Genomic DNA, 12993 nt, shown 5'->3' on the forward strand with positions numbered 1-12993 from the left:
TGCGTTTTGCGCCGTTTCCTGTCGCGGGCACTAGACCGACCCACACAACTGAGGTACCATTTTTCTCGGAAGACTTTGGGGAACGCGGGGTGGGTGGAAATTTGTGGATCCACGCCGATTCCAGAACTTTCCACCGAAGAAATGTGCGGAAAATGTGTTTTTTTGGGCAATTTTTTAGGTTTCCAAGGAATTCTGGGTAACAGAACCTGGTGGGAGACAGTCAAGTCACCCCATCCTGGATTCCCCTCGGTGTCTAGTTTTCAAAAAAGTATAGGGTCGCTAGGTTTCCCTAGGTTCCGGCAGAGCTATGGTTAAAAAACTACAGCTAGGCACTTTGCCAAAAAAGGGTCATTTTTCACAGCGAAATTGAGGTGTGTCCACGTTGCGTTTTGCGCCATTTCCTTTCGCGGGCACTAGGCCGACCCACACAAATGAGGTACCATTTTTCTCAGAAGACTTTGGGGAACGCGGGGTGGGTGGAAATTTGTGGATCCACGCAGATTCCAGAACTTTCCACCAGAGAAATGTGGGGAAAATGTGTTTTATTTGGCAATTCTTTAGGTTTGCAAGGGATTCTGGGTAACAGAACCTGGTGGGAGGCAGTCAAGTCACCCCATCCAGGATTCCCCTGGGTGTCTAGTTTTCAAAAATATATAGGTTTGCTAGGTTTTCTTAGGTGCCGGCAGAGCTAGGGTTAAAAAACTACAGCTAGGCACTTTGCTAAAAAAGGGCAATTTTGCATTGTGAAAATGTGGTGTGTTCACGTTGAGTTTTGAGCCATTTCCTGTCGTGGGCACTATGCGTACCCATACAAGTGAGGTACCATTTTTTCGGGAGACTTAGGGTAATTCAGATTTGTAAAGGAACTGTTATTACCTATTGACTTTCGATGCATTTCTGCCTTCCAAATGAAAGACATTGTGTAAAAAAGAAGTCATTCTAAAAAATGACTGATAATTCACATGCTAGTATGAGTATTCCCAATTTTGGAAATGTGCAAATATCTACTGTTTCTAAACTCTATATTTTGTTCCCATTTCAGAAATACATAGGTGTCTTTTATACCGATTTTTCCATGTAAACATTTTTACAGAATAATTACTATATACCCGGTACATATTAAAAAACCATTGCAAGTTGCTGCTCAGTTTTTGGCTCTTGGTTCGTCGGGTTCTTGGTGAACCTACAAGTCTTATATATCCCCACAACCAGTAATGTCCAGCGGATGTAACAGTATATTGCTTTCAAAGAGCTGTCATAATTAGAAGAAGTTACAGGTGAAAACGTTGACACAAAAGGCTTGTTTTTCAACAAATTTTCAATCCATCCTATATTTAACTGTTAGTTTCTATAAAGAAACCTTGATGGATCTACACAAATGACCCCTTGCTGAATTCAGAATTGTGTCTACTTCTCTAAAATGTTTAGCTTTCCAGGATCCATTATTGCTTTTGTACCCATTTCTACCATTAACTGGAAGGAGGTCGAAAGCACAAAAAATAGCAAAAATAGGCTATGTCACAGACAAATGCCAAAACTGTGTAAAAAATGTTGGGTTTCTGACAAAAGTCTGGTATCCCCTAAAAGCTGGGAAAATGGTGATTTCAGCCCCACAAACCCTTTTTTGATAGCATTTGCAGGGAAAAACCCAGATGCTTTCATTTGCAGTCCGTTTTTCCCCCAAAAAACTAACATTTGCTGTATTTTGGCTCATTTCTGTGACCCCTCCAGGGGAATCCACAAACCCTGAGTACCTTCAGAATCCCCATGATGATGGAAGAAAAGGACGCAAATTTGGCGTGGATACCTTATGTGGTCAAAAAGTTACAGGGGCCTCAGCGCGCACTACCCCAAATAGCCAAAAATGGGCGTGGCACAGGAGGGGGAAAAGGCCTGGCAGCGAAGGGGTTAAGACATCCTAAGACATTGCAGTGTTCACGGTATTTAAGAATGTTCTTTTCTTACTGGGCCGGTGCTCCTCTGGTTGCACTTGTTGTTGGGCTACATCGGCCTTTGCTTCAATTTAGGGTAAAGAGTGGAGACTGCCAATGGGACTGTAGTAGACGCTGATTGTTGGCCATCACTTGAGTGGGACAGTTTGGGGTGAATCACAGTTATAATGAAGGAATCGGTTATGGTCCCAACAGGTTGCAGTTGCCTGGAGTGGTCCAGATGGTGGTAGTGGTGCTGTATTTAGTTGCGTGTTGGGATTTTTTTAGATGTAGTGCTGGAATATCAGAAAATAATAACATGTTTATTTCAATAGTGCTACACACCGGATAAGTGCAGCTTCTCAGTGCTGTAAATAACAGGCGCTACTATTTCTTAATTGATGACACTCAGTCTGCCAACCTTCAGAATCGGGTATACCAATAATCAAACGTGTGACCTACCAGTGACCCCACTCTGACATAGGTGATCATTCATCTGACTGAGTTATCCCTCCAGCAAGGTGGGACTTAGCATAAGAAAAGCTATCCATTGTTATTTGATTTGTTCAATCTAGAAGTAAGGTTTTGCTTTTTGATTGCTTTGTATTGTTCCGAGGCAATAAAAATGAAGTGCTTGATGTCTTGTGTGTGCTTGAGTTTTCTTCAAGGTGATTGTTCTGCAGTGTTCTTGTTTCAGTGAGGTAAGAGAGTGAGCGATCCTGTTCTCTTCTTGAGGGTGGTGCTATTGGCAAATGGGGACACCAGGGGGCATATGTATCAAACGATTTTTTAATCGCAAACTCTGCGATTCGCAAAATAACAGCGTTTGCGATTAAAAAATTGGTAATCGGGATGTATGAGCCAAATCCCATCGCAAAATTAAGGAATTGCTAATTTAGCGATTTCTTAATTTTGCGTAAGCATTTAAGAAATCGCAAATTGCGATTTCTTAAATGATATGTAAAAAGCACCCAAGTTGTGCGAATTATCCTTAAGAAATCGCAAATTACCACCAACTTCCAGTTGGTGGTAATTTGCGATTTCCTTTCAAAAAGCACTTTTTTGAATTTTACAAAGTGCCACGTGGCGCTCATACATGCCCTTAGGGCATGTATGTGCGCCATATGCACACACATGCTCATTTCAGGGGTGCATCAGGGTTTCATCATGACACCCTTGCACCTTTGAAATTATTCTCAAATTGCGATTAGCAAATTGCGATTCGCTATTTGAGAATTACTTCCCATTCATTCCTATGGGTCTCCTGGCCCGTAGAAATGAATGGGCAGGTATTCCTTAATTTTAAGAATTCGCAAAAAGTTTGCAATTTTTTTAATACATCCCGTTTTGCAATTCTCAAATAGCGATTCTTTAAAAATCGCTATTTGAGAATCGCAAATGGTGATGTTGATACATATGCCCCCAGGACTCTATTCGCAAAATGTTCTCATCTTTCCATAATAAAGCCCGTTTCCCCCTAACGCTGCATTCAAACCTAATTACACCAGTAAAGTAAATCAAAAATGGGAACATCATTTGTTCTGTAAATTAATACATATGTGAATCAGCAGGCGGCCAGTCTGAATTTACAGATATTTCCTTGTTTTGCAGGCACACCGGGATTTCTATGACTCGTTATTCGCTGCATGCAGTACCTCTCCCAGGACACTCATGCACCTGGCCAGGTGTGCTGTTCGATCAGCTTTGTGGAACAGATGCCACCGAGTAACTCCTCAACTTTGTTTACCACCTGCTCTTAAAAGATTCCTTCTGTTGGAACCTGAGGGAGTCATCTACTAAATTCATCACTTGCCTTTGGCCCTGGTGGGTGAACATAACAGATCACAATTTTGCGCACAATTGGGAAAAGAAGAATATGAAGACTTTACACAAACCCGGATCTTTGATATGTACATTTATTTACATGTGAACCATTCCTCGAGTGCCCCAAATGGGACAGACGTCTGCCAATTCCCCATTTGGTGTTCGTGGACAACACAGTTTGTGTTTGCTTAGCAGGGCTCCTCTGCCACATGACTTATTTATGGAACTCAAGCAGATCATTAACATAGTGCAAAGGTCCAAATGTATTTTATGGATATTATAGCTTACATTTAAGTGTATATGTGTGGGCCACATGGCATAACTAACACGAAAGCCTTCACATGTAATTTCAAAACAATAGTAAAATGTGTTAGATATGCCTAGGTAACAGCAAGGAATACAAACAGTTTGTCGTTTTGGTGAATAAACAGCAGGTATACATGTTTCAGTTCTCAAAGGGAAACATCAACAGTCATCTAAAGACAAGCAGGTACATTTTCCATTAGATTGGCTCGAGGTGAGCAATGGTATATGAAAAATATCATTACGACGTATGTGCCGGCTGAACTAAAAACTGCATAAACGACCAAAAGCTAAATGCAATAACAATGGTGATACATGTTGCCCACCAGGTTCATTTCACGGAAAGTATTTCCGGGGCAGATTTACAAGCCCCTTGCGACACTTTTGTGCCGCTGTTGCGTCACTTTTGTGATGCAGTGGCTGCGTAAACAATGCAGCCAATTTACAACGTAACCCATCTAGGGAGATGCATCACGTTGTAAAACCCTGCATCACATTTTACCTGTGGCAGGTATAATGTATGCAGGGTGGACGTTCCCACGCAGGAAAGCCTTTTAGAAGTGAAGATTTCACTGTGCCACTTCTAGGATGCCACTGCGTCAAAACCTTACGCCTGCTTGAAGCAGGTGTAAGGAGTGATGCAGTAAAATGAGTCCAGGGCTCCCCATGCATAGCTGGAGTTGCATCATGCTTGCGACATGACTCCAGCAATGTGTCACTTTTGAGCCAACAGATGTGTCAGAATTTCTGGTGCATCTGTCAAACCTTGGGCTGTGGTGCGCCGTATTGTAAATACGGCGCATTCATGGTGGTGCAAGGGTATCACAGGCTGGCGCAGGGAAACTGACGCATCTCTACAGATGCGTCAGTTTCTTGTAAATCTGCCACGCTATTTCTGAAGTGGTCTAGTAATTGTGTAAGAGAAAAGTTTTACAAGAACGTTTTGGGGTAGAACAAGGGGAGGCACAGAAATGGGCGAGAACAAGGCAGGGCTGGTGCAAGTCATAGTCGCATGAGTCAATTAAGCAGTACAGGAAGACAGTTGCAGTTGCTTGGGAGAAGGTAATAATCTCTTCAGGGAAGACCAGTAAACTAGTGGTTACAATGCTGTGAAAAGTTGCTTGAAGAATCGGTCTACAGTTCCTTTTAGAAGTGGCAAAGAGATGGAACCTTCTAGATCTGAATTGGGATGGAGTTCAAAATTGTTGTTGCCAAGCAGAAAACCTGACATCTCGACTTCTTGTGCTTCCAATTTCTGATCTAAAATCTGGCAATTCTGCTACTGTAGGTGTTCCATGATATGCCAGAGATCTGATTCTTGGTTCTGGTGTTTAGCTTGAGATGACTAACTTGTAGGCGATGCAGCAGGTTTTTGATTTGATGTGGACATATGTTCTCTTAGGATTTGTGTGAATTGGTTGTACTTCTGAATATTTTGTATAAGGTGGACATCAGCATGGACAACACTCTTTGGGCGGGTGTGGTGTGTGTGTGTGTGTGTGTGCGTGTGTGTGTCAAAGTCACTGGTTAGTAGGTTGCCATATCCATTGAGATGGGACCAGGACACTGCTTGGACAGAAGCTCTGAAGTGAAGTCCTAAAAGAAGGCCTTCATGTGTTAGCAGTAGATAGTTTTTGATACATATGCGATTTGAGACCAGAAGCTGGGTTTGGTGTACACGAAAAATTTCAGAGTGTTGGCTTTGACAGTGATATATGGATCAGAGCTAGCTGATTTGCTGTTGAGAAAACAAACACGCACTTCTTGATTGATGTATTTGGCGCTAAGCCAAAGTTCTGTTTTTGTTGGGTTGAGTTTGAGGTAGGTAGTTGACTTGCATAACAGTCCTTTATATGGTCACTGCCTTTTCCAACAGAGACTTTCAGGCAGAGTTGGGCATCATCTGCACACTAATAGATTCTTATATTCTCTTCAGCTAGGTGAACTCCAAGGGACCACAACTGAATGACACAGGAAGCTTAGATTAGTTAATATCTGGAAGATTTAATCTGTGTGAGAAGAGCTTTAGTCTTTGGTTAGTATTTTTCTGGAGCTAACAGGACTGAGCATGGCTTAGGGGTTAATAATGTTAAAGGCCACTGAGACGACAAGCTGGACAAGGACACATGTTGCTGTTAATGATTATTCAATTAGAATTATTGGCCACTTCAGGGGGTGTTTTAGCTCTGTCCTCTGTACTGGCTTGTAGGAGGCGGTTGCTCTTTATTTTCTGTGCTGGCTTGCGATATCCTTATTAATGATTCATTAATGATTTTTCTAAGAAATGGCTGATGCATGATTGGATAGTAATTTACAAGATAATCATGGTTCAACTTGGGCTTTTTGAGGAATGGTAGAGTCTGCACAGTTTTGAGAGAGTTGTTCAGGGTGGAATGGTGTGGGAGGTGCTGGCAAAGTGGCTTAAGAGCTGATCTGTCAATGTCCTTCAATAATGATTGTTTAATTTTTTTTTTATTGAAGAATATATAAGCCAAATACACAATTCAAACAATAAAGCAAGCAGAAAAAAGTCTTGTTTGAACCCTAAGATTCCACAAGTGGACAGTAACGTCTCGGTTGGGTGGGGTATAGGATACAGTGGGAAAATTCCTATTTCTGAAAATGGATGGAAGGAATGGAAAGTGTGGCGAAGGATTTGATTTGAAACTTCTGGGAGAAAGAGAGAAAGAATGATTTGAGCAAGGAAAGTGGGCGCACATAGTAAAGAAGGTGTGTTGGGGAGAGACAAAAGAAAGAAAAAAAAGAAGACACATGGGGTGGAATCTGTCTTAGTTGAGCGGGGTAAGGTCGGGAGAATGGGTTAACAAAAGCAATGGTAGTTGTTTCCCAACAAGGGGTTATTTCCTTCAATATTGATGATGAAATCATGTCATATTTATATGAGGTAGCTCTCAGTCAGGGGAGGACGTTTGCCAAGTCATTGGCCGGAACGGTGTTCAATTAGGTGTATTTGGAAGCATTGTGGTATGTGATCATTATGGTGATATCTGATGATTCTGTCTCATTTTATCGATCTTGCTTTTAAAGGCGTTATTGATTGGCACCCTTATCGTTTGAATGTTTTAGATCCAGAGGGAGGTTCAAACTGAGCTTGTTGGCTCTCGTCTTTAATGTTTTGTTTGCAGTTGGCTTTCGTCGTGTGTAGAGGGTAGCCATCATGCTCAGTGTATGTCTTAAGTTAAGGAGAAGGATCTCAACATTGCCATCGGGATGACTGTTATGGATTTCAGGTTCTTGTGGAGTGGCATGCCTGAAAAGTTCTTCAATGATCTGATCAGCTGCTTTTTTTTTTCACGTCATTTGCAAAAGGTACGTGCATAATGAAGAGTAAATTGAGTGACTTCCTGGCTATCCAATCAATGTTTCTTTGGGCGGCTGACAGGTCAGGTTAGTGAAGGTTGGAAAAACAAAGCTGGGAATGTTTCATTTGATGTGTTTGCATTGTGAAGTGATAAATAATTCCAACAGTATCTGATATGTCAAAGAGAGCATCCTTAAGGGCTGTGGTCGAGGCATTGCCAGGGAGTTTGTAGTGTCTTAGAAATATATTGTTCATAGAGCTATTGAAGATCATTGTGATGAGGTCAGACATCTTTTATATGAAAGCTGGTTTGGTTCTGAGCGGTTAGCAGAGCAGAAGAAAGGAGACATTGTGCATTGAAAATTAACCTAGTGGAACTGAAGGATGTCTATCGCTACAGAGTACAGGGCCTCGTCATCTCTGGACAGAGTGGTGATGCATCATCCTGTTCTGTTTGGGTGCTCGCTGTGGAGGATACTGTAGTCTTCTGGGACATCAATGATGTGTGTAATGGTTGGGAAGAGCCAGGTTTCTCTAAGGGAAAGTGAAATACATTTGTGTGTATAAAAGAGGTTGTAAACTGCTACATACTTGGCTGCACAGTGATTACTAAACAGCACAAATCAAAGGTGGCATTCAGTATATTTGTGTCATGTAGTAAGTGAACGCTATTGAGGGTAGAAAGGTTAGTGGTGCTTGGGGGGAACTGAGTGGTTATGTTGTTTGGTTCTGCATGGTATTGTGGAGTTGGAGCAAGGAGGGTCAGATATTTTGATGAGTGCTACTGAGGTTCTCTATGGAGTGAGATGCATGCTGTTGTGGGTCTGGCCCTTTGTTATTGTCAAGTTCAGCAGGGCTGAACTGGTGGTACTCTTGACAGGGGTTGCACTTTGCTATAGATGCCTTGGTGAGGTACCCTCTAGAGGATTTACAAGTAAAGTAGCTGGAGTCTTGATGGGCTAGTGTGTGATCGGAATGCAGTTGTTAGCCTGAGACAGATTCCAAGCTCTTGCAAAGGAAAAGAGGGCTAGGAGGGATTGGTGGTCTTGTCAAACTTGATTTCAAGCTAAATGCAAGGTTGAAAAGTCAAACATTTGGCTCAACAGGAACATCCAAAATGTACCAATATGATAATTATTATTGCAACACTCAATGATTCTCTTAAAAGCAATATTGTTCTAAAAACAAAGCAATGTAATACATTATTGGAAATGTAAAATCAAAAATTTGATTTAGGTTCAAATTTGTTTTTATTGTTGCTTCAATACACATACACAAGGCTTCACCGAGAAAGCTACGTATCAATTACGTTGATATCAGTCCTTAGTAGTGCAACTATTTTAACCCACCCCAACAAATACCCCTCCCTGCCCTTCCTTCTACCCTCTCAGGGTACTCACAGCTATATCTGAATACAAAGAACAAAGGAGGAATGAACTATGGGGTTAGGTCATTGGGAACAGGTAAAGACCTGATGGGATGTGTGCTTGAGGTAGAAATGGAATCTTCCCTAGTGGGGTACTGGCAACTGCCCGGTCCGTTAACAACCAAGGCTTCTCCGACTACGCCCTGCACCACTCAACCATGTAGCGAAGCTGGGACACTTGATGGCAATTGAGTAGGCTTGGGACATCCAAGCCCCCTTCCGCAGGAGGGCGCCAGCTGAGCTCTTTCTTCATACAAGGGTGTTTATCAGCCAAGACAAAGCATTGTATCAGGTCCTGTACGAAGGATATCGTGCCTGGTGGAGGCCATAAGGGGATAATCTGGAACAACAATAGAATCCTTGGTAGCATCGTCATTTTTTGAGCCACCACTCGACCTAGCAATGACAGGGGGTAGGGTCTCGAGTGCACTAGATCAGCCGAAGATCAGTTGAAGAAGATTGTGGTAGTTAAGAGTTTTGACCTCATGCAGTGTTGCACCAGTTGGATACCCAAAAAAGGGATGGACTCAGACACCCATTGTAACTAGTTGGTCTGTGTTGGGGGGACATTGTTTCAGGCAAGACAGAGATATTAAGGGCCTGCGACTTATGGAGGTTTATCCAGAAGCCCGAGGCCTCTCCACAGCCACTCATCTCTTCCAATAAGCTCAACAGGGCATCTTGGGGGTTATCTAATGCTACAATACCATTATATGCGTATAAGCTAATAATATGCTCCTGCCCACCGGAATGTACTTCCGTGATAGCTGGATGATTCCTTAACATCTGTGTGGATGGATCCATGTAGAGCGCAAACAACAGGGGGACAAAGGGTATTCCTGTTGTGTGCCCCTCCATATTGGGAAGGGTGTGGAACTCTGTCCCTTAACTCTAAAGGTTGCACTTGGTTCCCCATAGTTGTTTAAGACCCAGGCCCGGAACTGTTCCCTGAAAGCAAAATGGGCCAGTGTCTCCACAAGTAAGGCCAGTGAACACGATCAACGGCCTTCTCGTCATCAATGGAGAGGAGCATTATTTTCCTTTTGTAGCGGTTTGCCTTATCAATGAGGTAAAGGATCCTCTTTGTGTTATCCGCACATGGAGGAATAAAGACCGCCTGGTCAGGGGCCACCAGTCCCGGCATCAAGGGGTTAAGTCAAGCCACCAGAAAACCAGTAAATAGCTTAGCATCTACATTTAGCAGAGAAATAGGTTGATATGACCCGCACTGGCGGTTGGCTTTGCCGAGTTTAGGGATGACCATAATCGATGCCTCCATCATTGAGAGCGGGAGTGACACCGAGGTAGTGATGGAATTGAAGAGTTTTGTGAGAATTCATCCGGACCCTGGGATTTTGGAAGGTTTTATCTGGAAATGGCAGTTATAACCTCCTTTATGCCTATTGGGCTATCAAGCGCCATCGCCTGCACTTCACTCAGGTGGGTCGTCTTTCTGCATTGGCGGTAAAGCACCAGAGTGTCGGGCAGGCAAGGAGTACTCCTAGTAGAGATTTTTATAAAAGTCCCTGAACCTGGAAGTGATGGGACATCCCCTTTAACAACCACCCGCTCTTCTGTTACACCAGGGCCTCTACCCCAGCAGATTTTTGTTGTGCTCTAAGTTAATTTGCCAGTAACCTCCCACATCTATCCCCCCCACATAGATGGAGTGCTTCAGACGAAGTAAGGAATACTCAGCCCTGTCGAGGTCTAACCTGCCAATTTGTTCCTGGTGGCTTCAAGTTACCACCAGATTCTGGGGCCACAGTGTGGTGATGAATATATTTCAGCTTGCGTACCTGTTGTAATTGCTGTCTTTTGACCTTCCTCAGCTTATCTGCTGCTGAAATTGCAAGAAACTCACACCTGATGACTACTTTGCGACCCGTAATGGGGAGCTCCCAGGGCCTGCGCACTCTGTCAGCCCCGCCATGCTCACTATGCAGCCACCACTACCCTCTTCGCTCCCAACTACTGCTCATGGTCACCTCTCCCGCATGGCACTGGGCGAGGCTCATGGGCTATCGCAGTGAACTCACTGGGTTCTCTGAGTCCCCATCACTTACTGGATCCCGCTCTGGCAACTGCAGGTCCAGACACTGGGATTGCTGTCGGAAACGCCAGGGCCGAGTCAGAGGGACAACAAAGTGCATCCTACCGGTCCGTCATCTTGTCCACCCCCCAAAAATTAGATTTAGATTAATTCCAATATCAAATTTACTCTAGTTAGTTAGTTAAATATGCTTTAATATAGTCTATTGCAGACCTTAATGATGTTAGTGGTACAAATTGTTCATAGTGTTCTTAACAAACAAAGTACATTTGTGCAGATGTGATGATGGCTTTGACCCATGGAAAGGGTCAAAGGTACTTGGGTCTCCATTTAAACTTGGGTTTTGATGTATATGGTGGCAGAATTTCCACCTTGCCAAGACCACTAGCATATTTACGTCCTTACAGGAATTATCCAGTCAATTGTGAGGCAGGGGCAATCATTGACATGTTGCTAGAGTTGCCTTCTGCTGTTGCTCTGTTCCAACAAGCCACCAACCACAACTGTAGCCGATCTATCAGTGTCAGGGGTATCCCAGACATCCCAGGTCATTGTGCATAGTTAATACCTGGATTATCCTCAACTTGTCTGCCCAGCCTGGATATGAGAGGAAGCAAGGAGATTCTACCATGGTAGCTGGGGTTGAGAGAGGAGAAACAAATACCCCCCTTGCACAGTGGTGCACTCACCCAGGAACAGGGTTCACTGGATTATCCATGCTCTCCTGTACAGGGGTTATGGATTTATTTTCTCCCTGCCTGGCCTTCGAAGTTATTCCAAGGCCAGCTACAAAGTGATAGGAGGTACTGCCCCCATCCCCAAATTCCAATGTTATAAATAGGCCACGTGTACCGATGCATGATCCTGTAAATGTTGCAGGTGATGCAGTTCAGAAATTCTGGTGAAGGCAGAGATTGCAACATTGATTTTGCTGAATTTTTGGCAGCTTCAAGGGGTGGGGCAGTATGATGGTAGTTGAATGTTTGGTTTGAGGATGCACTAACCTTCTCCCACTAACTTTACATGACTACCCTAGTCAGATGTATTTTTGGATGCTAAAAGTTGAGTAGTACAGACCACCACTAGAATCACACTCTCTAGTGAATATGGATGGATATGTGCTGTAGACTGGTCCCACTCAACAAGCTCTGGTGAGGCCCTGTATGGATTTTGCCTGCTAATTTTTATAGAGTGTAATAGTTAGTGGCCTAATGGTTGCTAAATAGAAATGCTCATTCAGTTAGAGCTTAGCAATCCCCACAGAAGGTGGCACCTGAGAAGATCAGCTGACAATAATTAAACAACTTTTAAAAGATAAAGGGGCCTATTCACAAACTAGATTTTGTATTATGTCAAGTAGTTGCACATTAGTGCTACTCCTGTACTACAAAATGTTATTCATGCACCTATTAGTACAGCGGTACAGTAGAGGTTAGGGAGGGACATGCAAATACAAACAACCACTCACAAAACAGTAAGAACGTTGCTAGTCACAAACAAAACTTCTAAAGTTACTAAAGACCGAAAAAGTCACAAAACAGTCATGTCTCTACTCCATCCCAGCCTTGGAACAAGGATATCCCTACTCATGGACACTCACAGGCCTGCAACACACTCCAATAGAAAATATCAGAGGCAAGCACTTAAAGTAAGACTCCCCAAAAAATAATCTTCATTAATTGAATCATTTTACTTTAATGTTAAATATATATGTGGATTTCTTTTTCAGTGCTGAAAAGTTATATTATATTAGATATAAATAATTTATATTTTTAAGACAACTTAACTTATTTTTTTAGAAATAATTAAATTAAACTTTAAAAACATTTACTCAAAGTATATTTTCTTCAAACTAATTAAACAGATAATGTTTAAATACATTTACTAAACATTACTTAAATATTGATATCCTAGTGGGGTTAATTTTTTAAAAGATTTAAAAAAAAATATTATTTTTAAAATAGAATAATATATTTTAATTATTTAAATTTGTAATACATATTTAATTTGATGAGGTAAGTGCTGTTTCACTTTATTGTATTTGTTTTAGGTCATTAATTATCCTTTTGAATTAATTTACAATTTTATTTTCCATCAAACAAAATTATATTTTTTTAAATACATTAATAAACGT

At 42.2% G+C, this 12993-nt stretch overlaps 1 protein-coding gene across 1 annotated transcript in view; it reads left to right on the forward strand.

The window, feature by feature from the left end:
* ASB4 (ankyrin repeat and SOCS box containing 4) overlaps positions 1 to 6805 on the forward strand; it is a 147792-nt gene extending 140987 nt beyond the window's left edge. The window contains exon 5 of the mRNA XM_085630863.1: positions 3543 to 6805. Coding sequence (XP_085486989.1) covers positions 3543 to 3731 — 189 coding nt within the window. The 3' untranslated portion in view covers positions 3732 to 6805. The remainder of the gene's footprint in view (positions 1 to 3542) is intronic.
* Positions 6806 to 12993: the final 6188 nt, after the last annotated feature.

Source organism: Triturus cristatus, chromosome 10 (genome assembly GCF_964204655.1).
Source record: "Triturus cristatus chromosome 10, aTriCri1.1, whole genome shotgun sequence".
Taxonomy (NCBI): domain Eukaryota; kingdom Metazoa; phylum Chordata; class Amphibia; order Caudata; family Salamandridae; genus Triturus; species Triturus cristatus.